This window comes from Canis aureus, chromosome 27 (assembly GCF_053574225.1).
Source record: "Canis aureus isolate CA01 chromosome 27, VMU_Caureus_v.1.0, whole genome shotgun sequence".
NCBI classification, from domain to species: domain Eukaryota; kingdom Metazoa; phylum Chordata; class Mammalia; order Carnivora; family Canidae; genus Canis; species Canis aureus.
In genome coordinates, this window is record NC_135637.1 from 8446686 (window position 1) to 8474585 (window position 27900).

The 27900-nt window shown below is 46.9% G+C and overlaps 1 protein-coding gene across 2 annotated transcripts; it reads right to left on the minus strand.

Annotated features, from left to right (window-relative positions):
• Positions 1-217: 217 nt before the first annotated feature.
• Positions 218-27651, minus strand: BRI3BP (BRI3 binding protein). Of its 2 annotated transcripts, XM_077875253.1 has the most exons (4): positions 27412-27651; positions 15859-15961; positions 5521-5604; positions 218-5120 (listed from the first exon to the last, which is right to left on the minus strand). In XM_077875253.1, exons 1-4 carry the CDS (start codon positions 27634-27636, stop codon positions 4699-4701), a joined length of 834 nt encoding a protein of 277 aa, XP_077731379.1. In that variant the 5' UTR covers positions 27637-27651; the 3' UTR covers positions 218-4698. The 2 variants fall into 2 exon arrangements, with proteins under 2 accessions (XP_077731379.1, XP_077731380.1); XM_077875254.1 differs by lacking the exon at positions 5521-5604.
• Positions 27652-27900: the final 249 nt, after the last annotated feature.

Sequence of the window (27900 nt, forward strand, 5' to 3'; positions counted from 1 at the left end):
AAAGGTATTTCTGCTTTTCTGAAATTCAAATTTAACTGGGTGTCCTGTATTTTATCTGGTAACCCTCCCTCCAACTGAACACATTAAGGTTATTTGAGTCTTCTCAGATTGAGGAATAGAATCATAAAAATCACCATTACCTGTCAAAATTGGGGCAAACCCCACAAATGCTTGGTCAGAAGTAATGAAATATATTTAGGAAGTCCATACAACAAAATTACAATAAACATTTATTAAGCTGTAATTTTCACAATATTTTCATTCTGTTCTGAAATCGGTCTACAAATATCTCTACAGAACACTAAAGCCAGTGATTTAATAAATAGGAGGAATGTATGTATCATTTTGCAAATAAAATAAGCCTTATACATTTATGTTTATATTTGATATTCGTAGAATCAGCTTCCCAAGGCTTATGGAACTAAAGTGTGCACACACCACACAGACACACACACACACACGCACACCACCATATTCAAATCAAATGGATTTATATTAAGTGTGAAATCAAATGCTATAGAAAATTTATAAACAGATACACAAAATATGAACTGAATCATGAATACACTGTTGATAAGGGACACCATACTTCACAAATATGATTTCCAGTTAAGAGGGGAAATAATTGCTTCGCTGGATTTTAAGTGAGCGCTAATCACCGTCGCCATCACAAGAAATCAATTTAATTACACGGTATCCAGAGATTTAACACACATGCGAATATTAAAGCTGACACTATAACAAAACCTTAAAATCTGCAAAAAGACATTAGAACATATGGTTTATAACACCATTAGCTGCCACCCAAAGGTTTTCAGTAGACAATGCAAATGACAATCAGCTTTTAATACCACCACAATGGAAAGACTGGTCCTGGTGTATCTCCTGCAAATCAGGGAATCATTGAGGAGCAAAGCACAGAATCAGTACTCTGAACAAAGTTTGTTTAACCCAGATACTGTACATCATATTAGTGGTTGTCCAATGCTAATTTTAAGGGTGCTATGTTAGAACCTGTAAAAAATATATAATTCTATTATTCACTATTCACAAGTGAGGAGTAAAAGTTCAATTACTCAAATGACCATAAGCAAAATTTTGCAGAATGGAGATATATATATATATATATTTTTTTAAGTTGGGGAGGGGGGGATGACATCATAGGACCTTAGGAATTCCTTTTTACCTGAGCCAGCTGGATGGCCAGAGCTGGCTTTTGGGTTAAGTCAGACAATTCAAACCCCATCAGGGAGGAGTTACCAGGTATCAATCATCTAGAGCTTCTTAAGAAGTAGCAGGAAGCATAGAAATGAAGCAGTTCAGGATTGCTACTAGAGACAGGTTGTGTTAACTATGTTTTCGATTCTGCACTGGCTATGTGACCTGTCATTCCTAACCTCTCCATATGGCTGCTGAATCAGAGACAGATTAGCAACCAAAGTGGTTCACAGCTTCCCCATGAGCCAGCCCTCAGGGGTGTGCAATGTCATATTATAATCCTCCCAACCACCGACTCCGACCTGCATGTTTGCACTTGGCACCCAGTGGGGAATGTTTGAACCTGGTCACCTCCCACCATCCCAAAGTTATTAAGCACAGACCCCCTCTCCGCTTCCTGACCCTGCATGTGACAGGCTTTGGGGGATCCTGTGTGGCATGCTATGCCCATTGGCTTTAGGGAACTGTGTTAAAAACCTTCTTTCAATGCTATTAGCCTTCCTGGGCCATCACCCAGTTACCTTCATAAGGACCCTGGCACAATTCACCAGACCAGCTTTCAAGAAATTCTATTGCCGCATTTTGTTACCAGAAGTGAAATGGAGTATCACTGAAACAATGATGCCCAAAACCCCCAGATGGCAGATGATGCCGATCCTGATTGGTATGGGAAGTGTACTTATGGAAGGCTGATGTGCCACTGGAGCACCTCTGCTAGCATGTCAGAGAAGAGGTCATTCTCAATAGACTCCAGAGGATCCACACAAGTCCAGGAGTTAGAGATAGCTGGTCCTTTCTCTTTTCTGTTTTTGGTGTTTGTTGTGACACAGAGGCACCGGGAAATAAACACTGATCAACTTTAAGATATCTAGAGAATGGAGTGGTAATTATAACCCATTCACAGTAGTCCTTGTCAGGATTTTTTTACATCACATTGAATGAAGTGTTGCACTAATATATTCTACAGCCTGGGAGACATAAAAAGAAGGATTTCTCTTCCAGGTATGAGATATGATACAAAAATACATTTTTTCCATGTACAAAAGAGAGGAAAAAGATGGGAGCCCGGGGAGATGCCAAGTACCCCAACAAGCTTCTGTAGAAGGGAGAAAGAAAAAAAAAATCCCAAACTATTTGGGGTTAAGAATGCCCAAACAAAAATCAGACTTAAAAAAAAAAAAAATCAGACTTATGTGTTAAAGAGCTAGAGTTATTCAGATCTAACATCTACGATTCCTACCGGAATGTCAAAGAATGCTCTGCCCTGAAGTGCTATTCCTATTTAACTGAAGGTTCCTTCATTGAAAATAAAGCTGTCTTCCACGTGAGCGTATCGGCCTGTAAGACTGGCCTCAGAGCCCACACTGCGATGTCTAGCTGCTGCCCGAGGTCTCAACGCACCAGTACCGAGGGGCACGTGCCTCCCTGGATTTCCTGGAAGTCCAAAAGGTTTTCCTGTCTAGATCTCAACACAGCACGGTGCCCTTCAGGCCTCGCATGGGAAGGTGGCAGGGAGAACGGAGTGGAGATTCTATCCAGACCAGTGATGGTTTAGGGACTTGAAAGCTTTGTGCACAGAATGCCAATACTCCCCTGGCCAGCATAAGCAAAGCAATGCCCAACACACAAGAGCCAAATGCACAAAAGGAAGGAGGGCAAGGATGGCCTCCCTGGAGTTAATTTTTATACCCTGTGCTAAAATAGATTTCTCTGGAAGTATCTAAATGGCCAAACTGGAACGGCTTCGATCCAGAAACCATGGGTTCCGATGCCCCCGGATGAAGATCTGCCCGAGCTAACCCCGGACAACAGGTATGCGTTTCAGGAAGTGAACTGAATGTGGCAGAGTTTGAGTTCCGTTATGTGCACCTTAAAAATAGAAGTTTCATAAGCATCCTTAAAAAACATCTGCTCCTGTTTTCCAGATATTTGCAACCAAAAATAAAACTTCACAGAAATGCCGTACAAGAGCTGGCGGAGAGCTGGGTTGTCTCCAGAATGGTACGTGGACCGTGGGGTCTTGGTTCCGGCCAATCTGAGGGGGGTCTCTGCAAACCTGCGTACAGGGGCTCCGTGAATGAACTCCCCCCTCACTCCCCGGGGCAGGGGAGGGCAGGGAAGGATCCTGGAGGCAGTCAAACCCCCTGCGGCCTTGGAAGCTGCGATCTGCCAAAGCCTGAGCAAGTTCCTAGTGCTAACTGACAGGCCTGGGGGTGGGGGGCGAGGCCAGGGCATCTCCCTCCACCCCTGAGCCAGCTGGCAAGGTGCCCCTGCGGAGGCCCCCCCATGGCTGTCTGCCCAGTGAAGTCCCTCTCTGCCCCTGGGCACCACCTAAAATGAAGGCAGACTTCAGACGGAAAGCACCTAACACATGTATCGTAAAAATTTCAGGAAAGATAATTCGGATCTTCTCCAAGGTGTGTGTCTTGCTGCTTGTTGTTCCTGAGAATGCCTTATAAGCAGCAATAGACTTGGAAATGTTATTAGCTGCTACAGTTTGTTTTCCTTCCATGGTCCGGAGACAACCCAAACCACAATGAAACAAACCAAAACCCTTGAGAGCAGACCTGTCCTCTGCAGGTCTAGCCGGGCAGACAGTGACTGTGGGATGTCACCCAGACTCCTGACCAAGGGAGTGGTGGTGCTCACCCACATGGCTCTCAGCATTAGACCCCAAAGACGTGTCTTGCCTGGTCCTTGAGTTTTCCTTTACAAAATGTGGAGGTTAAAATCCATCAAGGTTCAAAAGGGGGGAAAAAATCCTGAATAATCTCAGGTTTTCTAGAAATAATAATCTCTTCTTTTAGAAATATGGTTGACGGGGGCGGTGGGGGGGTTGGCTGGGGTCAACAAGACCCAAAAGATGTTTAGTTTCATCCTGGACCCCAACTGCCCACACCCGGAAATGAAAACATCCATCAGCTAAGTCACCATTAATCAAAAATAACAAAGAACGAAGCTCATGGTTTTGGAACATGAGAATAACACATATAGACCTCACCCGCCAATCCCTATGCTGTGAACACACAAACGCTAGCATTGGAACTTTGGGTATAAAGTGTCCAATTAGCACATTCTCCCCCTAGGTGTAAAGTTTTATTAAACTTGACTCGACCTGCCTTTATTAAAAAACCTTACAAAAGATGTATTTCAGTGCTTGAAAAAATTAACTTTAGGCTCTACGCACAGATAAACTCTGTACAGCGAATATGGTTATATCCTTTGTTTAAAAAATATTTTTTTTTCCACCACTAATGACACTTTGTGGGTAGTTAGTTCTACACAAACGATCCTGTCATTCCTCTGGGAACGTGTCCTAAGGGTTGACTTGTGGCCGGAAAGACCCTCACGGAGCGCCACTGTCCTGCTCGGGAATGTTTATTGAGATTGTTTGGGGTTTGGTGTTCTTTTCTTCCGTCTTCTCTTCTGTCTTCTGAGAGAGGGCGCTGGTGTGAGGGGACCCGGCCGGCTGGCTGATTGTCACTTGCCGTTGGCGCGGTCGAGACTCTCCAGCACTTTGTTGAGGCGGATGTTGAGCAGTCTGACTTGACTCTCCAGATGCTCCAGCTTCTCCTCCACGCTGGGGCCACTGGGGCTGCTGCGCCAGTAGAAGCCCATGGGCCCGGTCATGAAGTAGATGGCCACCACGAAGCACAGGGGCAGGACTGCATTCTCTGGTTCCCCCTCATATTTGTGCAGGACATACACGCAGGACATGGAGAACAGGATGACCCGGGCGACCCAGAAGAAGCGGCCAAATACCACGTGCAGGAGGCTGAAGGTGAAGCCCAGTGTCAGGGACAAGAACCAGTAGGCCAGGAGGACGACGCCGACCAGCAGGAGGGCACGGGCTGGGCTGTTGGCCACTGAGGCTGGGCTAAAATACTGCGATAGGCTCGACACTGCAGAACAGAAAAGGAGGACAGTGGCTGGTCATGGGGATGCCAGGGATTTCTCTCCACGTGGGGCCTGGCAGCTCGGCTCTTTGCTGGTCTTTGCAGTAAGGAACCAGAAACAGCTGCCTTGTGACCCCTCACACTAAGCCCTGGGAGAAGACTACCTGCCATATCCTGAATTTAAAACACCTTTCCTGGCAGGGCAGAGCTTACAGACTGTCCTATGATTTCCTTCCTTCTCGTCTTCTGGAGTCACAAAGGCCCAATTTTAGCCTGGGTACGTGGCTGCCTGGGATGAAGGCATCTCTAGCCTCCCTGGTAGCTACAAAACTAAGCTTTGGTCGAGGAGGTGTTCTCTGGTGGCCTCAAGGGGTTTCCCTAAAAGTAGCAAGAATGCGCCCTTTACCTCCTCTTCTTCTGCCTGCTGGAATGTGGAAGCGATGGCAGGAGTGGGACCAGCTGTCTTGGGCCATAAGGAAAGGGAAGTCACCTATTGGGAAGCAATAAGATGGAAGGTGCCTCGGTCCTAAGGACAACGTGCTGCAAAGCCACCTACCTGCCTAACCACCTACCTGTGAACTTTCACAAAGAAATAAACTTCCATCTTGTTTAAGCTGCTGATAATTTGGATCTCTTACTCACAGTCAAACCTAATCATACATGAAGTTCCATCTTAAGCATGCAGTGAAATGAATGAGTTGCATCTTCTGTGTGCCCGACTTAAGAAAATTTTCAAACAGAAAAGTTAAAAGGATAGTAAAATAAAACTCCTATTGCAACCACCTAGGTTTAACAGTTGTTAACATTTTACTATATTTTATCATATACTTTTTTTTAACTGAGCAATTTGAAAGATGCAAAAGATCATACTTCAGCATACATATTTTTCCAGTTTTATTGAGCTATAACTGACATAAAGCACTGTATAAGCTCAAGGTATAGAGCACAACTTATTAGATATATTGTGAAATTATCACCATAAATTATTACAATAAATTTAATTAACATCCATCACTTCATATAGATACAAAAAAAAAAAGAAAAAAAGTTTTCTTGCCCCAAGAACTCTTAGGATCTACTACTCTCTTAATAACTTTCAAATATACCATATCATATAGTGTATTACATCCCTGGTACTTATTTATCTTACAACTAAGAATTTTTACCTTTTGACCACCTCATTCCAATTCCCCCACCCACTACCACCTCTGACCACAAATCTGATCTCTTTTTTATGAGTTTTTTTTTTTAAGATTCCACATATAAGTGAATCATTTGGTATTTGTCTTTATCTGACTTCTTTCATTTTTTTAAAAAAGTTTTATTTATTCATGAGAGACACACACACACACATAGAGAGAGGTAGAGACACAGGCAGAGGGAGAAGCAGGCTGCATGCAGGGAGCCCAACATGGGACTCAATCCGGGTCCCCAGGATCAGGCCCTGGGCTGAAGGTAGCACTAAACCGCTGAGCCACCTGGGCTGCCTGAGTTTCTTGCTATGGAGTTGTAGGAGTTCTTCACATATTTTGGATATTAACCTCTTAACGGATATATGGTTTGCAAATATTTTTTCCCATTCCATGGATACTTTTCATTTTGTTGACTGTTTCTTCTGCCATGTAGAAGTTTCTCAGTTTGATATGGTCTCACTTGTGTACTTTTGCTTTTGGTGTCAAATCCAAAAACATCGCCACAATGATGTCAAAGAGCTTACTTCCTGTTTTCTTCTAGGAGTTTTATGGTTTCTGGTCTTACATTTAAGTCTTTAATACATTTTGAGTTAATTTTTGTGAGGGGTGTAGCATAAGGATCTAATTTCATTCTTTCACACGTGAATATCCAGTTTTTCGGCACCATCTATTGAAGACATTGTCTTTTTTCTACTGAGTATTCTTGGCTCCCTTGTCAAATGCTAGTTGGCCGTATATACATGGGTTTATTTCTGTGCTCTCAATTCTCTTCCATTGGTCTCTGTGTCTGTTTTTATGCCAGCAGTATACTGCTTTGATTATTATAGCTTTATTTTTAATTTATTTTTTAAAGATTTTATTTATTCATTCATGAGAGACAGAGAGAGAGAGAGAGGCAGAGACACAGGCAGAGGGAGAAGCAGGCTCCATGCAGGAAGCCCGACGTGGGACTCGATCCCAGGTCTCCAGGATCACGACCTGGGCGGAAGGTGGTGCTAAACCGCTGCCCCTGATTATTATAGCTTTTTATACAACTTGGAATCTGGTCTACTTTGTTCTTCCTTATTCAGGATCTTTTGTGAATCTTAGGATCTTTTTTCTACATCTGCAAAACAAAAAAGCCATTGGAATCTTGATAGGAACTCCACTGAATGTGCAAATGACTTTGGGTAAATAATGGACATTTTACCAATATTAATTCTTTCAATCCATGAACATGGGATAATTTTCCATTTATTTGTGTTATCTTCATCGGTGTCTTGCAATTTTCAGAGTGGAGATCTCTCGCTTCCTCGGTTAAGTTATTCCTAGGTATTTTATTGTTTTCGATGCTACTGTAAATGGGATAATTTAATTTCTTTTTTTAGATCATTCATTGTTAGTGTATAAAAGTACTGCTGATTTTTGTAGGTGAATTTTGCACCCCACGACTTTACTGAATTCATTGATCAGCTCTAACAGATTCTTGGTATAGTCTTTAGGATTTTCTATAGATAAAATCATGCCGTCTATAAATAGAGACAATGTTACTTCTTCCTATCCAAATCTGATGACTTTTGTGTTTAAGAATTAATGTTCTCCTCAAAACCACGATACCATGATCATAACTAAGAATACTGAATTCCCTATCATTCATCTCCCCAATCCACACCCCTCCCACTGAGATCCGATCATGGTTCATATACGGCCATGCTGCGTTCGCCTTCTTTAATCTGGAGGAGTCCTGTGACAATGACTTCCTGAAGACTAGCTTTCAAGGTGAGTTTTCTTGCAGAAAGCCCCATATCCTGGAATGGCCTGTCTCCTCATAGCGCTGTTTACTTTTACCGCCTTAGGGAGGCTCTATCCTAAGTACCTTTAACGTTCACCCCAAGTTCTCAAACTCAAGTGTGTGCATCAGCCTCCCCTGGAGGGCCTGTGGACACACACAGCTGGCCCCCACCCCCAGGCCATGGGATTTCATAGGTCCAGGGTGAGCCCAGGACTCTGCAGTTCTGACAGGTTCTGGGGTCTGCTGCGGCTGCTGCTGATGATCAGAGGGCCTCGCTGTGAGACCTACTGGCTGATGCATAATCCACTCCATGCATGAGGAGAAGGTGGGACATGAGGATCTGGAGTGAGCATGAGATGGGAAGACTTGAACTTTTTTGAGGCATTAAATGTATCCACAGCTGACTGTCTCCCATCCTCCTAGCACCCCATGCAGTCTGCTGCCTCCAATATGATCAGATTGTTGTGCATCAACTAGCTGGCCACTTCACTAGGCCCAATCACGTATACTAAAACCTTGTCCACGCCAAAGGCACAGGGTCCACCCAGCACTCACTCCCTAAATGCCAGGGCGCTGCACTCCTTCATGGTGCCTTCCAGAGGCATCAGGAGCATCTGACTGACTGTAGCTTTGACTTTGAAGCTTTTGCACTTAATCCCAGCAAACGATGAGACAAACCAACTGTTTTGGTCTCAGGGCTCCAAGATTTTGTTTCGATGCGTTCTATCTATTTATATCTATCACAGTAGAAAGAAAAGCTAATTTCCAACAAATTCTTTTTTTTTTTGAAACACTGATCCATTTTTCTTAACTTTTATTTATTAAGTGATCTCTACTCCTAGTGGGCTCAAACTCACAACCCCAACAATAAGAGTCAAATGCTTGGGACGCCTGGGTGGCTCAGTGGTTTAGCACCTGCCTTTGGCTCAGGTGGTGATTCTGGGGTCCTGGTATCGAGTACTGCATCAGGTTCCCTGCAGGGAGCCTGCTTCTCCCTCTGCCTGTGTCTCTGCCTCTCTCTGTGTGTCTCTCATGAATAAAATCTTTAAAAAAAAGAAAAATAGAATTTCATTGGGGGCACCTGGGTGGCTCAATTAAGTGTCTGACTGTTTGGGGGATCCCTGGGTGGCGCAGCGGTTTGGCGCCTGCCTTTGGCCCAGGGCGCAATCCTGGAGACCCGGGATCGAGTCCCACATCGGGCTCCCGGTGCATGGAGCCTGCTTCTCCCTCTGCCTGTGTCTCTGCCTCTCTCTCTCTCTCTCTCTGTGTGACTATCATAAATAAATAAAAATTTAAAAAAAAAAAAAAGTGTCTGACTGTTTGACTCTTGATCTCAGCTCAGAGATCTTAGGGTGGTGAGTTCAAGCCCCATGATGGGCTCCATGCTAGGCATGGAGGCTACTTAAAAGAATAAAATAAGGGACACCTGAGTGGCTCAGCGGTTGAGCATCTGCCTTTGGCCTGGGGGTGTGTGGTCCTATGGTTCTGTAATCAGGTCCCACATCAGGCTCCCTGCATGGAGCCTGCTTCTCCCTCTGCCTGTGTCTGTGTCTCTCATGAATAAATAAATAAAATCTTTAAAAATATATAAGAAATAAAAAATAAAATAAAAAGAACTTCATTATGATTTTGTACTTAGATATACCTATATTTTAAGGTTAATTTTTCCTAAACTTTTTTTTTTATTAAGTATCCTTAATTTTTCAGGAGTTTGAGGTTTACAGAAAAATTAAGTGAAAAGTATAAATTCATTTTTAAATATTCTTAATTTGTTTGAAAATAATAACAAACCCATTATATGTTAACACAAATAATATATTTTTCATGAAAAATAACTGCTTTCCAAAACAAAACCCCTCACAACGAAAACAGTGGAGATATTTTGTGTTTTTACAAAAATCTCTGTGATATCTGCTTTGTGAAGAGGGCTGGTTCTTCAGATCTGGTTTTGAATCCGCAGAAATCAGATGCCAGCCACAAAACATGCGCCACAGGTGTGATTTAAATATTTCTAGTAGCCACATTAAAAAAAGAGCAAAAAAGAAACATCGATGTTAAGATATTTAGCCCAATGTATTTAACTATTATCAACATGGAATTGACATAAAAAACTATGGAAGCGTGCCTTGAATGCCTGGCCTTGCAGATACCCATGAAGAGCCCCAGGGAACCCCTCCAGGGTTCCTCAGAGCATACTTTGAGAACTACTGGACTAGCCTTAATAACCAAAGCCATGTAACATGTACTGCCATGTTATCAAGGAGCTAAGTTAGGTGACCAGAGGGTACAAGGACCCCCAGGGGGATTTCCAGGTGGGGAGAGAGAATGTTAACACAGGTATGACTCTAATAACTGCATTTCTATGCAGCAAGGGTGGTAAGAAGCAACCTGCCTCCCCTGGAGACTCTCAAAATCCTAAATAGGACACGAGCAACTCTGATGTCCTGCCTGTATCCACTTCCTGGGGCTGCCACAACGAAGTACCACTGGTTGAGTGGCTTAAACAACAGGATCATATTCTCACATGGTCTGGAAGGCACAGCGTGAGGTCAAGGTGTCAACAGGGTGGTGCCTTCTGAGGTCAGGAGGGAGAATCCATCCCAAGCTTCCTCCCAGCTTCTGGGGTGTGTGGGAAATCCCTGGCTTTCTTGACTCCTGGAAGCATCCTCCTGATCTCTGCCTTCATCTTCATGTGGTCTTCTCCCTGTGGTTTCCTGGGTCAAGGATCCTCTCCATGTGAGGCTGCCAACTATCCTGGATAAGGGGCCCACCCCCATCCAGAGCCCAGGGAGAGCTGGCTCTGTGCAGCTGGATGTAGATGTCCCTCAACATAGAGAATCGAGATTGGGTGGGTCCCAGAAGTGCACAATGACGACTTAATTTTGGAGCAGAGCCCCTTCGTGAGCCATGGAGTGTTTACAAGGCCAGGCACTATGCTAACTGCTGGGCACAAATCATCATCTGGTCCTCACGACACGCTGATGATACGTAGCATTTCCCATGTGGGGACTCAGGCACAGGGCATGATTTGCCCCGGGTCCCACAGCTAGACAAGGGCAGGCTGGGAATGCAAGGAGTCGGGAGCCATCCACTCCCCACACTATCCTGTGTGGTCATAGCACATTTGGTAAGTGGCTCCCCAAGACCTCAGAGAAAGTAAACAGCTTGATGAAGGCTCAGGACTTAAATGCATCCTTCTGACTCCTGGACAAAGGCACCACTTCCCAGGAAGAGTGTCTTGAGCCACCAGACCCAAAGCGGGACTAAAGCCACGGTGTCCATTATGGTAGCCACTGGCCACAGAGTACTTGAAACGTGGCAAGTCTGAATGGAGGTGTGCTGTGTCATACACAGGCTGGATTTCAAAAGCTTAATACCCCCAAAATGCAAGCCATCTTATTAATAATTTTTCATATTGATCACAAGTTGAAAGGACAATATTTTTAATCTATTGGGTTAACTAAAATACTTTATTAAATTAATGTTTTTTTTACTTTTTTAATGTGGCAACTAGAACGTGTAACATCATCTGGCATTCTATTTCCACTGGCTGCTCGGGCTAGGGAGGCTCCATTTTAACCAGTACCCTGAAAATTCTGGAGTGGGAAGTTACAGGATTGTGCTCATGGAAACATTTTGCAACAGAATGTCCAACTTTGGAATACAGTGTCCTGCCTTTTGCACACTCAAACTTCTAATCCTAAAAAGCAAATCCCAAAGGCCTTTGGATGTTTTGAAGCTTATGTGCTAAATACGAGGAGAAAACAGGACATGGAAGGGAGTTCTTTCACCTCTGGAATGTGCTAGTTGCCCTCGCCCTGAACACCAGCATTTGGGGCCTCTGTGGAATGATGCTGTTCTGATCCTCTCCAGGGTAACCAGGAGGCTGTCACTACTCTAGCTTTCCACTCCAAGTTGCATGCAACTTCACGCAATCAGGCTTGCTTCTCCTGGGCCCATTGGTGGGGGATGGAAATACCTAGAGTTTAACAATCTGGGCAGGGGGTGAATACGGAGTCCAAGCAGGATTGCATGCAGTTGCTGTATCTGTGTTATGTGTTGACTCAGCTGGACTCCCACGGGGGGTCCTCAGCAGCCCCAGGAGGCTGCAGGTGGCATAGCATCTTGTCAAAGGGTGGTGCCGCTGCCTTGGATTCTTTGCCTGAGTGGTAAGGTGGCCTGAGCTGATCTAAGGCCTCCTACAGGTTGAACTCAGTGATTCAAGGCTGGAGACCGGTTCCCAGGGGCTGAAGGGGACGACACCAGTTGTGAACCAGGGAGACCCACCTATGGGGCCCGGTCTCCACTCCATAAGGTGGGAGTGTCAAAGGTGGCCAGGAGGGTTCTGGGAGACTCTGCACATGGCAGGGCTGTACTGGTTTCCCACAGCTGCTATAACAAATGACCAGATGTGTTACCTTTTTTTTTTTTTTTTTAAGATTTTATTTATTCATGAGAGACACACAGAGAGAGGCAGAGACACAGGCAGAGGGAGAAGCAGGCTCCATGCAGGGAGCCCAACATGGAACTCGATCCTGGGTCTCCAGGATCACGCCATGGGCTGAAGGCGGCGCTAAACCACTGAGCCACCTGGGCTGCCCCCAGATGTGGTACCTTAAAGCCATAGGAGGAATGTACTGTCTCGCTGGCTGGGGCCAGAATTCTGAATTCAAGGTGTGGGCAGGGCTGTGATCCCTGAGCACTCTATAGGGGGTCCCTCTTTCTCTTCCAGCTCCTGAGGGCTCTGGGCGTCCTTGGCTTGTAGCCGTACCTCTCTGGTTTCTGCCAGGGCCGGCTCCTCTCTGTGTGTTTCTCTCTGTGTAAAAATTTCCCTCCTCTTATAAGGACACCAGACATTGGATGTAGGACCCACCCTAATCCAAGATGACTTCATCTTAACTTGATCACATCTGCAAGGACTCTATTCCCAAATAAGTTCAAATTCACAGGTACTGGAGCTTCTGGGGTGCTTTTGGGGGGACACAAATGAATTCATACCAGCAGCAAAGTAGTGGGGAGATGGGCAATAAACGCGCGCGGACGCACACACACACACACACACACACACACACACATCCTCATGCACACGCAGGACCTTACAGCCGATATGGGATGGTGGGTGTGAGAACAGATGGGCTTCCTGTACACAGGGTAGTCAGGATGCGCCCCTTGGAGGAGGTGTCGTGTACCAGAGAGCTGGGGATGGGAAAGACCCAAGCAGGCAAAGGGCTGAGGGTGCTCTCGGGCAGGGAAACCTAAAGGAGCCAAGGGCTCTGAGAACAGATGTGCCTGAGAACAGGCTGGAGGCTAAGGGCTGGGTAGGGAGGCTGGGAAGATCCCTGGGGCTGACGGTTCTCAGCAGGAGCCCTGTGCGGATTCCAAGTGCAACAGGAGTCACTGGGAAGTTTTAAAGTGAATGACTTGCCTGGACTAATGTTTGTTTGTTTGTTTGTTTTAAAGATTTTATTTATTCATGAGAAGGGCAGAGACACAGGCAGAGGGAGAAGCAGGCTCCCTGTGGGGGGGGGAGCCCAATGTGGGACTCGATCCCAGTCATGGGATCATGACCTGAGCCAAAGGTAGACGCTCAACTGCTGAGTCACTTAGGCACCTAATTTTTTTTTTAATCTTTTTAATCACTCTAAGCAGCACAAGTAGTAATAAAAACAAAAATCACCCTTGCTGACTGGTTGAGAAGGAATGACAGGGGCCCAGAGAGGACACCGTGTTAGGTGTGCAGGAAGGGTTAACATGGCAGGTCTGAGGCTGCTCTCTAGAAAGGTGTGTGGGTAAGACGGACTCTTGGCTGGCATTTGGGAACTTGGATTTCTGAAGTGTCATATGGTGATTTATATACAATAATAAGTATATATATTTGGTCTCTATCCCCATTCCTGGCACAGAGCTCCTAAGACCTCCGGAGTTTTATAAAGGACGAGAGTAGGAAAGGAGTCTTGATAATTCATAAGTCTCTTTGAGCCACACCTGAGCATATTCTAATGTGGTGACTTTTGGAAAAGCCCTAAGGATGGGGCTGGGGGCTGGGAGAGCCACCCGTGAGTAGAGGGCTGGGATTTCTGTCCTATCCCCTGTCCTCCAAGGAACATAGACTGGTTAGAGGTTGAGTAAATCACTGAGAGCCAAGGACTTAACCAATCATATCGGTGTAACAGAGCCCCCATAAAAACCTGACAGGACAGGTTTGGGGAGCTTCCAGGCTGGGGAGCTCAGAGAACATTAAGGCTCTGTGCCGCTTCCCACGGACCTCGCCCTGCACATCTCTTCCATCTGCTATTCTGGCTTACGTCCCTCCATAATAAACTGGTAACCTAGTAAAGAAATGGGTTTCTGGAATTCTGTGAGCCACTCTAGCAATGGGTGATTAATATCAAACCCAAGCAAGGGGGCATGGGAACCCCCAATCTAGAGCCAGTGGGTAAGAAGCACAGGTGGGTTTGCGACTGGCATCGGGAAGAGGGAGGGGCAGTCTTATGGGATGAGCCCTTGCCTTGTGGGTTTGCTCTGACACTATCTCCAGATAGATGGGGTCAGATTCAGTTAAATTTGTGGGACACCCAGTCAGTGTCCAAAGAGAATGAGTTTATTGCTTAGTGGTGTGGAAAAAACACACGTATAGTGGGAAGTTCCCTCCATTCCCTGTCAAGGGGGGACTCCCTGTGCCTGGACTGCTTGCACAAATAATGTAGTTTATGCTGACCACCTGCTTTCCTGTGGGGAGTTGGGAATTTTGGGTGGTGCCAGGCAGAAGGTGCCTAACTAAGCAGCCCCTAAAAACACTCTGGGTGCTGGGCCTCTGATGGGCTTCCCTAGTAGACGACACCTGTCATCACAAATGGTTGCTAGAGGAATTAGAGTGTCTTTTCCCCTTTGTTGATGGTGATTTGTGTCCTTGCACTATAATAAATCACAGCCATGAGCATGACCACAATGCTGAGTCCCGAGTCCTCCCAGTGGTTCACTGAACCTGGGGCTGGTCTTGGGGACCTCAACACAGGCTCCTGCAGACTTGTTGGCAACAGAGGTGGCAGCCTGGACCAGGGCCATGTCCTTGAATTCAGCAGATCCAGCGGCAACCTCCTGATTCCTGGGGCAGAACAGCAGCTCCCCCGGCAGGCCAGTTCAGCAGTGTTCTGGGGGCCACACACCACTCCTTCAGCCCTTCTGATAACTCTGTGAATGCCCCAAGCTCTTTATTAAATCCCTTTCTGGGGGCGCCTGGGTGGTGTAGTCAGTGAAACATCTGTCTTTGGCTCAGGTCACGATCCTAGGGTCCTGGGATGGAGCCCCATGTTGGGCTCCCTGCTCAGCAGGGAGCCTGCTTCTCCCTCTCCCTCTGCTGCTCCCCCTGCTCATGCTCTCACTCGCTGTCTCTGTTGCTATACCCATCTCTCTCAATAAACAAATACAATATAAAAATAATAAATAAATAGATAATTCCCTTTCTGCCTAAATAACTGTCATAGTTTGTGATGGATCCTGACAACCCAGAAGCCGCACCTCTGATCCATGTAGTTTGCCTGGGGGCAGACGAGTCAGCACTACCCACATGTACCTTACCCTAAATAGCTTCTGTGAATCTCAGTTTGGATGGGCCATTTCTTTATGCAACTGTTACAACAAAAAATGTTAATTTGTGCCTGACTGCCCCCTCCAAAGGGTCCCCTGTGCCACCCACTGCAGATACTGCGTGCACACTTTGAGAACCACTAGAATAAAACAGTGCCTTTAATGAGTGCCCCCCCCCACCACCACCACATACCGTCAAGTCCAAGAACATCCAAGAGCTCCATCCAAACTTTCCACAGGGTTTCGACAAACATATCCACCCCCAGCACGAACCTCTCAGTCAGCCTGGTCAGGAACTGCAGAAACAAGAGTATGGTCACTATATCGACTCGGACAACGCCCCATCTCCTAGTCTAGCCAGGCCTGCTGGTTTACATGTTGATGGGAAAACAGAGCCAGCCGGTGATGGAGGCTGCACCAGGAGCAGCCGAGTTAGCCCTGGCACCGAAGTGAGCTCGGCAGGCCAGAGCTGGGTGAAATCTGGTCTAGCCTCCTCCTCTACAGGCCGAGTGGCACACCTATGGGAGACAGGAGGGCCCCACAAAGCTGTTTTGCTCCACCTCTGCTTTCTCCTAGAACCCTCCCGCTCATGTCAAGGTTAAGATCTCCACTTTTCTCTGACTCATTTCTCATTTTTTATCACTGGTAGATTCCATCCTTACCCCATTTCTCCGAGAGCTTGGGTACTGCCATGAGGAACAAGGACAAAGATGATGGTGGTTCTCACACGTGAGTGGCGTCACATCTCCTGGGCATGTGGAAGCGCTAGAGACCCAAGTCCCACCCAGCTTTAAGAGCCCGGACCCTCAGAGGGCTTCGTGAGTTCTCCAGGTGATTCTGAAGGACCACCGACTAGAGGAATAGGAATCTGAGGTGCAGTCTCATTCACTTATTTTTTTTTAATAATATTCGAAAAAAAATAAGTAATATTTGGTACTTACGGTACCATGGTATAAAACTCAAAGCTGTGAATGGGAATTCAGTGAAAAGTTAGGATCCCATCTCACTCCCCATGATGCAAATCTCCTTCTGGAGGCATTGTTGTCACCACTCACCCCTTGGGCCTCCCTTAGATGCGTGGAGTGAGTAATGATAGACAAATGTTCTCGCCATGAGCAGCAGCGAATGTGCAGTTCTGCAGTTTTTCTCATGTGACATGGTCTTGGTGATTACTCAAGCTCAGACTGTATGGAGGTGCCTCATTCTCCTTTCAGATGTTTAAGCAATCCCCTACCCATGGACATGTAGGCTGCTCCCACCTGTGCTATTACAGCAAATGGGAGTGACAACACAGCGAGGCCCTAGACTTGGGTTCTTGGACTCATATATGGGCAATAAATGCTTCAGGGTAACCTGGCTACAGCTATTTGAATCCGCCTTCGTGGCTGGATCACTGCCCCAGGACAGGGGAAGGGGGCAGGGTTGAAACAGCATCTAGGAGAAAAAGGACTCTAATAACCTCCTCCATTCCCCTGTTCTACGGCTTGGCTGAAAGCCCATGTAGCTGGGAGTTCAAGTACCTGGGTTCAAGTTCCAGCTCTGGCTCTTACTGCTAACCATGTAGTCATGGATGTGTATGTGTGCATGGTACATAGATGCATACATCCAATATGTCCCAGAGCTCCAGCTAAGAGATCCATGTACTTGTATCTACCCCATCTGGTTTTATGGACATTAAGTGGGATATTCATGGGAGGTGGCTTGAGCACCTGGTAAATGGTCAAAATTCCTACTGACATCCTACATTCTCACAGAGCATTGACCCCAACATGTCCTGCAAGGAATCATCCTTTCCTCCTTAGGTAATTGCCCTAAAGGTATTTGTACATGTAAAGACCATGAGGCCATCAGCTGACTGACAATGAACAAAGGCTGGTCTGTCCATGCAATGGGATGTTATTTGGCTATAAAATGGAAGGAAGGTTCACATCAGCGAACCTTGAAAATACGACGCTAAGGGAATGAAGCTGGAATCAAGAGACCATATAGCGTACAATTCCATTTGTATGAAATGTCCAGATGAGCCAAAGCCATAGAGATGGAAAGTAGACCAGCAGCTGCCAGGGGCTAAAAGGTACAGGATTTCTTCTACATGTAACGAAACATCCTAACATTGATGTAGTGATGAGTGAACAACTCTGAACAGACTAACGAAGGCTGAATGGTACACTTCAGGTGGATAAACTGCATGGTACAGGAATTATATCTCATAAAGCTATTTTAAAATGGAAGGGTAAAAAAAAGGAAAAAAAAAAGGAAAAAAAAAAAAAAGGAAGAGCTGGGATTTAAAGAAAAAAACAGGGCACCCGGCTGGCTCAGTCAGTGGAACACGTGACTCATGATTTCAGGGTCCTGGGTTTGAGCCCCACAATGGGGGTGGAGCCTACTTAAAAAAAATAAAAACAAATAAAACCCCACACAAACAAAAAGACCACGTGGAGAATGTAAAAGAAAGCACATGTGTCACAGAAAAGAGGGCAGCTGCCCCTCTCATTGGTGGAGGGAGGAGGCAGGATGCATCTTCACCCAGGTAGAAGGCATATTGGTAATAGTTCAATTAAAACTCCTTTTTAGGGGATCCCTGGGTGGCGCAGCTGTTTGGCGCCTGCCTTTGGCCCAGGGCGCGATCCTGGAGACCCGGGATCGAATCCCACATCGGGCTCCCGGTGCATAGAGCCTGCTTCTGTCTCTGCCTCTCTCTCTCTCTCTCTCTCTGACTATCATTAAAAAAAAAACTCCTTTTTAGGGCAGCCCCAGTGGCCCAGCAGTTTAGCGCCACCTTTAGCCTGGGGTGTGACCCTGGAGACCCAGGATCAAGTCCCATGTCGGGCTCCCTGCATGGAGCCTGCTTCTCCCTCTGCCTGTGTCTCTGCCTCTCTCTTTCTCTCTGTGTCTGTCGTGAATAAATAAATAAAATCTTTAAAAAAAAACTTATTAAAAATTCCTTTTTAGGGGCACCTGGCTTAGTCGGCTAAGCATCCAATTCTTGGTTTTGGCTCAAGTTATGATCTCAGGATTGTGAGATTGAGCCCCACATCAGTCTCCTCGCTCAGCAGGGAATCTATTTGGAATTCTCTCTGTCTTCCTCCCCCCACTTTCCCCTAAAAGAACCCTCCTTTTTTAAAAAAGGGCTTTACTGGCATATTATCTACATACCATTAAGGTCATGTTTTCACAGTGTCCAAGTTGATAGTCTTTAGAATAGTCACAAAGTTACAAAGTTATACAACCATCACCACAATCTAATTTTAGAACATGGTCATCCCCTCCAAAGAAACCTGTTAGCAGTCACCTCCTCCCAATCCCTCCTCCCCAACCTAGGCAACGGCTAATCTGCTTGTCTCTATGGATTTGCCTTTCCTGGACTTTTCCATACAAACAGAATCAGACCATACATGATCTCTTGCGTCTGGCTTCTTTCACTCATAATGACATTTCCCCCGTTGTACCAGGAATCAGTAGTTCATTCCTTTAACCGCCACGTAGCATTCCACTTTACAGATATACCCTGTTTTGTTCATCCTAACGCACAAAGTATGTATGATTTGTACATGTTGGTTTGCAATTGCATAGCAGTTTTTATAATGTGTTCAAACGGAGGTAAAAGGAAGGGCATTATGCTTTTCTAGGAGAGAGCATTGGGCCTTTGAGATGGCACCAGCTCCCCAAGAAAGGGTGTGAGGAAGCAGCTGTTTTGGAAGGAAGAGATACCAGTGCTTATGCTATGAAACTCTCTGTGCCTCAGTTTTGTCAGCTGTCAACTGGGTCCAAGACAGGATTGGACATTCGGACCTGTAAAGGCCTCCACACGGGGCCGGCACACACCAGAGGCACAGGCGTTGGAGCTGCTAAGGACACTTCTGCCACAGCACTTACTCACACAGGTTCTCCAGGTAGGTGCTTGGAGCCCTGCCATCCTTAGGAAATCCTCATGCCCAAGCATGACTGGTATTGCTCAGAAGGAAGAACAGGCCCATCCTGAAAATGAGCCAGGGCCAGAGAGGTTGGAAACAGGGAAGGGCCCACCATTGGTCTTTTAACCATGCACTGGGCCAATTTGCTCTCACCCTGTGGGCTAGCCTGTCGCTTTACCTCCTGCTCCAGCAATGCAGGAGACTTTGGCCCACCTCACCTGGCAAAGATATGGGAGCCCTGAGGAGGATGAACTGTGCTCTCCCCAAAATCCCTCTGTTGAAGCCCTAATCCCTAGGACTTCAGAATGTGACTGGATTTAATGATAGAGCCTTCAGAGGTAAGTAAAGTAAAACAAGGTCACTAGGATGGGCCCTAACTCAATGGGACCTTATAAGAAGAGGACACACACAGAGGGACAGCCACGAGAGGACATGGGGGGGAGGGGGGCACACAGCCATCTGCACACCAAGGATAGAGGCCTTGGAAGAAACAACTGCGCCAACACTGTGGTCTCCATTTCTAGTAAATTCCTATTGTTTAGGGTGGACAGTATGTGGTCCTGTTAGGGTAGCCGGAGCCACTACCAGGGGGGTTACACCACAGCCTGGAGTCTGGAGCAATGCTCCCACTGCCTGCCCAGTATGGATGCAGACTCGGCCCCAGAATGAGGGCCTGGCTTGTCCACCGCAGAAGCTGCTGTGGATGCAAGAGCAGCGGGAGAGGGAAGAGCCCTTCAACCTAAGGCAACTTGAATCAGGCTAAGAGCCTGTGCCCTTGACGTGTCTCCCCCATGAACCTCACAGTTACAGTCTCATCAAGAGAAAAACAACAGAGCCATGGCAGCTGACAGGCATCCTACAGGACCCCTGGCCTAGGGTTGGTCATTACAGAATATTGCCATGAACTGTGAGTTTTGTGGTCCTGATTTTTGCAAACTTTTTGTTTGTTAAAGATACAGACTAACATAGTTAACGTGTCTTGTATTACTTTAAAATATTATTAAAGGTTAAAAATTGATTTTTGAAGAGGGGATACATGTAACAAGAATGACAGAAAGTTAAAAAACAGAAGTTGTGGGTGATGGGTGTGGGGTTCATTGCAGGATCCTTTCTCCCTTTGGGCAGGCTGCACAACGTTCAGGATGAAAAGGTCAAACAAGGAAGACTCAGGTGAACATACTCAGGAGGCCTGCGGCTGTCACCGTGGGAGGGACAAAATTACTCAAGCTGGGATTTCATTATCCTCCTCTTGAAGCAGAGAGGCCTGGACACCCACCTCTGTCTAGATGGTGTGCTACATCCCAATCTTGCCTCCCGCCCCACCCCCGCCCTCGCCCCATCACCTCCTGGCTCATGCAAACTAGCTCCAAGGAAAATCAGCAAATGTGTCCTGATGAGCAAGTCAGAGAAGTTTCTGCAGTTTTGAGTTTGCCCTAGCATGTGAAGAACGCACCAGATGCAAAGACTGCAAGAACGAAAAATCCTGGGACATATGCACAGATCACAAGTGAATCACAAAAGGGAAAGTCACCCTGACGCCAAGCAAGTACACAAGACCTCTTCGGTACAGTTCTTGCCAGATAGGTATGTATGCACTCAATCTAGCCACCGGGGAACAGACAATACATACTGCGGGACACTTCAAGAAAAACTGGTCTAGGGGCACCTGGCTGGCTCGGTTGGTGGAACATGCAACTCTTGATCTTGAGGTTATGAGTTCAAGCCCCATGTTGGTTGTATAGAGTACTTAAAAATAAAATCCTTAAGGGATGCCTAGGTGGCTCAGCAGTTAAGCATGTCTGCCTTCAGCTCAGAGTATGATCCTGGAGTCCCGAGATCGAGTCCCACATCGTGCTCCCTGCAGGGAGCCTACTTCTCCCTCTGCCTGTGTCTCTGCCTCTCTCTCTCTCTCTCTCTCTCTCTCGGGGTCTCTCATGAATAAATAAATAGGATCTTAAAAAATAAAATAAAATCTTTAAAAGAGGAAAAAGAGTGGTCTGTCAAGACCAGGTGAGATAGCATTTCAGCTTTACTCCAATGGCTATAATCAAAGACAATGACAAAGTGTTTACAAGAGAAACAGGTATCCTCATACAACTGCTGGTGGGAATCTAAATGGTGCATCTGTACAGTGGTTGCTTGAATGTCAGTTACCGTGTGACCCAGCAATTCCACTCCTAGGCATATACCCCAAGTGTTGAAAACATATGTTTGGTTTGTGTAAACCTGTATGTGAATGTTTACAGTAGCATTGTTCATAGTAGCCAAAAAGTGGAACCAACCCAATATCCAACAACTGAAGAATAAATAAAAGGTCATATGAAGAGCTGAGCTTCTGACACATGCTACACCATGGATGAATCCTGAAAAAAGCCAGCCACACTGTGTGATTCCCTTTGTATGAAATGTCCAGAATAGGCAAGTCTGTGGAGACAGAATGGAGATCAGGGGTTGTCTAGGGATGGGGGAAGGGGAATGACTGCTAATGGGTACAGATTTTCTTTCTAGTGTGAAGAGGATATTCTAAAAATTGATTGTGGTGATAGCTGCACAGCTCTTTGAATATACTCAAAGCCACTGAACTTTCCATGACCGAACTGTATGGTATCTGAATTATAGCCCCATAGAGCTGTTACCAAAACAAGGGGGGAAAAAAGGCAATTGGTCTGTGCTATTCAAAAATGGCAATGTCAGAAAAGCTCTCCACACCCCCTACAAAAAAAAAAAAAAGTGAGGTCACCTTGACAAACTAGAGGACATTGAGGAGACATGAAAACCAAATGCAGTGAGCAATGCCTGACTGCAAATTAGATTTTTTGGAAAGCTCTAAAGGAAATGTGACTACAAACTGATGAGGTTTTATTGTACTAAATGTAAGGGTTTTTTCCTGGGGGGAAGACAATGGTATTATGGTTCGGTAGGAGAAAGTGTCGTGAGGTTTGCACCTCACTTTCAAATGTTCCTGTGAAGAAAAAAACATGCCTGTGTGTGTGTGTGTGTGTGTGTGTGTGTGTGTGTGATGTGTGCATGCACATGCGTGGTACGTGTAAAAAAGAGAAAAACAAGGACCTAGGGTGCAGACCCTTTGACTCAGCCATCCCATCTCTAACAATCTCCAGATGAACTTGTCTATATGCACACAGAAAAATCTCTAGATAAAGACCTTTATTGCAGCCGGGTTTGGAGGAGCAAAAGACGGAAAGCTAACAAAATATCAACCACCAGGGGTGGGTTAAATTATGGTATATCCTGATCAATAGTTTGCTTTTTGCAGCCCTCAAAAAAGAAGGAAGCAAAGCTGTAATGTACCAATAGGATCTGGTCTCCAAAATTTATTAATTAAAAAAGAAGGAGGAGGAGAAGAAAAGGAAGAGTGGAACAGCATGCATAATGAAAAACAAACAGAAAACCTATGAAGAGGCAGGATCTATCTGTATGCTCAGAATAATCTGGCTGCTCTGGGAAGGAGAATAGAGATGGGATCCGAGGTGGCAAGCGAATTTCTTCTTTTATCACTTTTGAGCTATTTGAAATGGGATTCCATGCAATTGTGGCCTTATTTTTATTTTTTTTATTTTTTAATAAAATAATTTTTATTGGTGTTCAATTTACCAACATACAGAATAACACCCAGTGCTTGTGGCCTTATTTAAAAAAAAAAAAAAAAAAAAACACCACCACCACCACCACCATAAATGTTAAGCTTCTTAAATAACGACAACAACAACAACTAAAAACACCAGATCTCAGCTTAGGATTCAGATGCTCCCACGGCATGGGTCCAGCTATATTTTTTCCCCTGTGCTCCCCAAGATCCACATCCCTATGCAGCCAGCCTGTGAACTGGGCCCCAACCTTGTCCTAGCCCTTTCCTTCCCTGCCAACCCATCTTCCCAGACCCAACTCACGCCCCTTCCTCCACCCCCTACCCAATGCCTCCAGGCAGGGCACTGGACCCCCTTCTCTTGGCTCCCCCCAAGGTCTTTCTTGTATCACTGTTGAGCCTGCTTTGTTAAACCCTAGGTCCTGTGTGACATAGCTGTCTCCCTCTGTCCCTTGCTCACTGTCACAGCCCTACAACTGACCTCCCTGGCCCACACACACTAAATCCACTCCCACCACAGGACCTTTGCTCATGCTGTTCCCTCTGCCTGGAACACTCTTGTCGCTCTACTTCCTTCTCATTCAGCTCACTTTCCTGGCCACTCTATTCCAGTTATTTCCAATTCTGCAGAGGTTACCAGTGTGGGCACTCCCAGCCCTCTCGCACTGCTTAGCCGGACGGTGGGAGGGAAGGCCAAGAGATTCATTCGACCTTTCCATGCCTTGCTCTCCTCGTCCATAAAAAAGGGAAGATAATAACAGAGCTTCTCTCTTAGAATGGTGCAGCCCATTAAGCTTAAACAAAGATTCTTCTTCATTATTATTGCATCATCTTCTCTTATTTTTTTTTCTTTAATGGCACTTATCACTCTGATATAATCTTGTTTTATGTATCTGACTTATGTATCTGACTTATTTATTGCCTGTCCCATGAAAGGTCCTCAAGAGGGGACATTCTGTCTGGCTTCTGCTCATATAGTAGGTGCCTAAGAAATTTTTAAAAATTGTTATAAAATACACATGCATAAAATTAACCATTTTAAAGTATACAATTCAGTGACATTTAGTACACTCACACTGTTGTGCAATCATTACCTCTAGCTAGTTCCAGAACATTTTCATTGCCCCTGTCAACTAAGCAGTCATGCCCTATCTCCCCACCACTTCCGCCCTTTAGCAACTATTTTATCTAATTTCAGTTTCTATGGATTTGCTTGTTCTGGATATTTCATATAAATGGAATCATGCAACGTGTGACCTTTTGTGTCTGGCTTCTTTCATTTGATTTTCAAGTTTAATCTGAGTGCTTCATTCCTTTTTATGGCTGGATAGTATTCCCTGCTTGCACAGACCACAGTTAATCCATTCATCAGTTGATAAACATTTGGGTTATTTCCACTTTTTGTCTAATGAGTAAAGTGCAGCAATGAACACTCATGCACAAGTTGCTTAATAACTTTTAAAAAATAAATGAGTATATCACTCTCCTACCAGATGAAACTGCTTCTTATATAAATATCTTCCACCACTTACTAAAGGCTTATTCAGTACCCAGTATTGTACAACCTGACTAATTGCATTTAACCCTCCAATTTATCTCTGTACAAATGAGACAGAGAGGTCAAACAACTGGCCCAAGATCACTGAACTAGTAATTCCAGCCCTCGTCTGTTGGACAGCAAGCCCCATGCTCCAAACCAGAACATCACGGGTTTATTTTAGACACGGCCTAGATTAGAATATGGGGTGTTTCTTTAAACACCCTCAAACTTCACAACCTACCATGCCGGTCTGGCTCCAATTAGTAACCCCAGGCATGCTTAAAACTACAGTTGCCAGCAGACCCAGTTTTTGTTTAAAAGTAACAAAACAGGGAACCCTGGGTGGCGCAGCGGTTTAGCGCCTGCCTTTGGCCAGGGCATGATCCTGGAGACCCGGGATCGAATCCCACGTTGGCCTCCTGGTGCATGGAGCCTGCTTCTCCCTCTGCCTATGTCTCTGCCTCTCTCTCTCTCTCTGTGACTATCATAAATAAATAAATAATTAAAAAAAAAAAAAAAAAGGTAACAAAACAATCTCCCCCAGGCCTGGCCAGTCTGGGCTACACTTGTCAGGAAATGTCAGGTCAGCCCCTAGATGCTACATTGATGGGGGGATCCAGAAAGGGTCATGAGGCAGGAGGATTTATGAAGTACCAGTGTGGACTCTAGGCCCACATTCCCTGGGTTCCATTCCGGGCATTGTCACTCACCTTGACTTGAAGTCACTCATGTCACCACTCTGTGCCTTAGTTTCCCTACCCACAAAATGAACACATTAACAGTACCTATCATAGGGTTGTTCTAAGGATGAGTTCAGTTGCTCTATCTACAGAAGCACTTAACACATTTCAAGTAAATAACAAATTTGTACTATCCCTATTGAAGGCACAAACCCTGCTTCAGCCCAGAAAGAATTCTGACCCTGAGATTCTCAGATTCCTTGCCAGAATAGAGCTGTCTTACTGATATCAAACCAGAGGTTAGGCCCTCAAGTATCATTTTGTATTTCATTTCCATAGACCTTAGACTCTCACATAGGACCATCCCCTGACACGAGTTGCCCGTGCTTACACCTGCACGAGTCAGACTTTCTTTTTGCTCTAAAACAAAAGATTTTTGCCTTCAAGTCATTCAAGAACAACAGCATGAGGTAAGTGCAGATTCACCTTGCTCATACCCTTCATGCCCAGGCAGACTGGATGAGAATCTTTTTGCACTCAAGTGTTGGGTCATGCTTTCTCCCCCCTTGGCCACCTACAAAGCCATCTTTTCCCAGTAGAACCCGAACCTCCACAAGAAGTGTCTGTATACCCATAGGAGAGGGTGGTCAGAAATGACAGCTATCCTACTATTTCCTACTATCATTTCACCAATTAAGATTATCCAACCAATCTGATTTGGGTTTTAATTTTTTCCTCCTCCATCTCGAGCACCAGGAAAGAAAACTTTTTTTTTTTTTTTTTTTTTTTTAAACCCTGAAAGTCCTTCCAGCAGGGCTAAGCAATGTGGATCTGTGCTTTGGCCAGGCTGTAGCTGATACTGATCTCGCCATTACTCTGGGCCAGGAAGGCACCAACGATTCAGAATCACCACTTCAAAACGAAGGGGATATTATCATCAGCCCCTTTTAAAGGATAAAGAAACTGAGGCTCAAAGAAATGAAGCCATTAGTGCAAAGCCAGCCAGCCAGCCAGCTTGTAAGCAGCAGAGCCAGATTTTGAGTTCCCAAACCTCAGGGCTAGCTTACAGCAAAGAAATTAACAGGAGGCACAGCAAGAGCTGTACTGCGGGAACCACATTACCACATGCAACTGCCCCTCATTCACTTCCTCTTTCTCGGGGAACCTGGCTCCACGTGAAGCCCCGACCTACCGACCTACCAGGCTCCAGAGGGTAGAGCAGGGTGCAGGGTGAGGTTCCCGCGCTCCTCCCGAGCGCTCTACACACAGGGATCTGCAGGCTGCTAAAAGCTCCAAAGTAAAAACGCTCCAATCAAGGGGCGGCACACAGTAGGAGCTCAGTTGGGTTATCGGGCCAGGTTGCAAAAGCAACAGAGCCGACTGCACTACTCCCCTTTCTTTTCTTGTAAAGTGAAAAGAAAAGAAAAGAAAAGAAAAGAAAAGAAAAGAAAGAAAAGAAAAAAAAGAAAGAAAAGAAAGGCCTAAATATCTTCAAAGCAGAAGGAGGAGGGCCTAAGGTGCTCCGGGGAAGTGGGTCTGCGCGAGGCTGGCCGAAGCGCGGGGCTGCTGGGGAGAGCGCAGGGCGCCCCCTGGGCAACCCGCGCGCCGCCTGGCTCACAGTAGGTGTTCATTCAAACGCGCTGAATGAATGAATGAGAGGCGCGGCCGCCGTCAGCGTCGCCCAGGGGGCCTCCCCGGCCGCGCGGAGCCAGGGGGCAAGGTCCGAGGACGAGCGCCTGGCGCCGAGCGGAGGGCGCCCCGGGCCACGCGCGCCGGCCCCGGCGGCCAGTCCCGACCCCGGCCGGGCGTGGGCGCGGGCGCGGGGGTGGGCGCGGGCGCGGGCGCGGGCGTGGAGGGGTGCGCGGCGCGCGGCAGCCCCGGGGGCGCAGGCCGGCCTCCCCCTCCCCGCCGCCCCGGAGGCCGCGCCCCGCACAGGCCCGCCCCGCCGCCCGGCGCCAGGTGCGCGGGGCCGGGGCAAGGTGACCGCAGGCTCGAGCCCGGAGCCCACCTTCTGAGCGGCGCGCACGTTGTCCTCGCCGAACAGGCTGCTGACGCTCTGCGAGAAGGTGTTGACCGTGCGGCGGTAGCTGTTCTTCTCGGCGCCGCCGCGGCCCCGCGCCCCCTGCGCGCCCGGGGCCAGCAGCCCGAGCAGCAGCAGCAGCAGCAGCAGCGGCGGCGGCGGCCGCGGGAGCCGGGCCCGGGCCCGGAGCCCGCCCGAGGCGCGCGCGCCCATCCTGGGGCCGGCGGGAAGCGGTGGCGGAGCGGGGCTGAGGGCCGCACCCGGGACGCGGCGGCTCGGCGGGGACCGCGTTGGCGTGCTCGGGGGCCGCGCGCCGCGCCTCTGCCCGCCGCCGCCGCCGCCGCCGCTGTCGCAGCGCCACCGGCCCCGCCCCGCGCGCAGAGCGCCGACGGCCCTGCCCACGCCTCGCCCCGCCCCCGGACGCGGGGTCCCGCCGGCGACCCCCGCGACCTGCGCGCCCGCGGAGCCGAGGCCGGG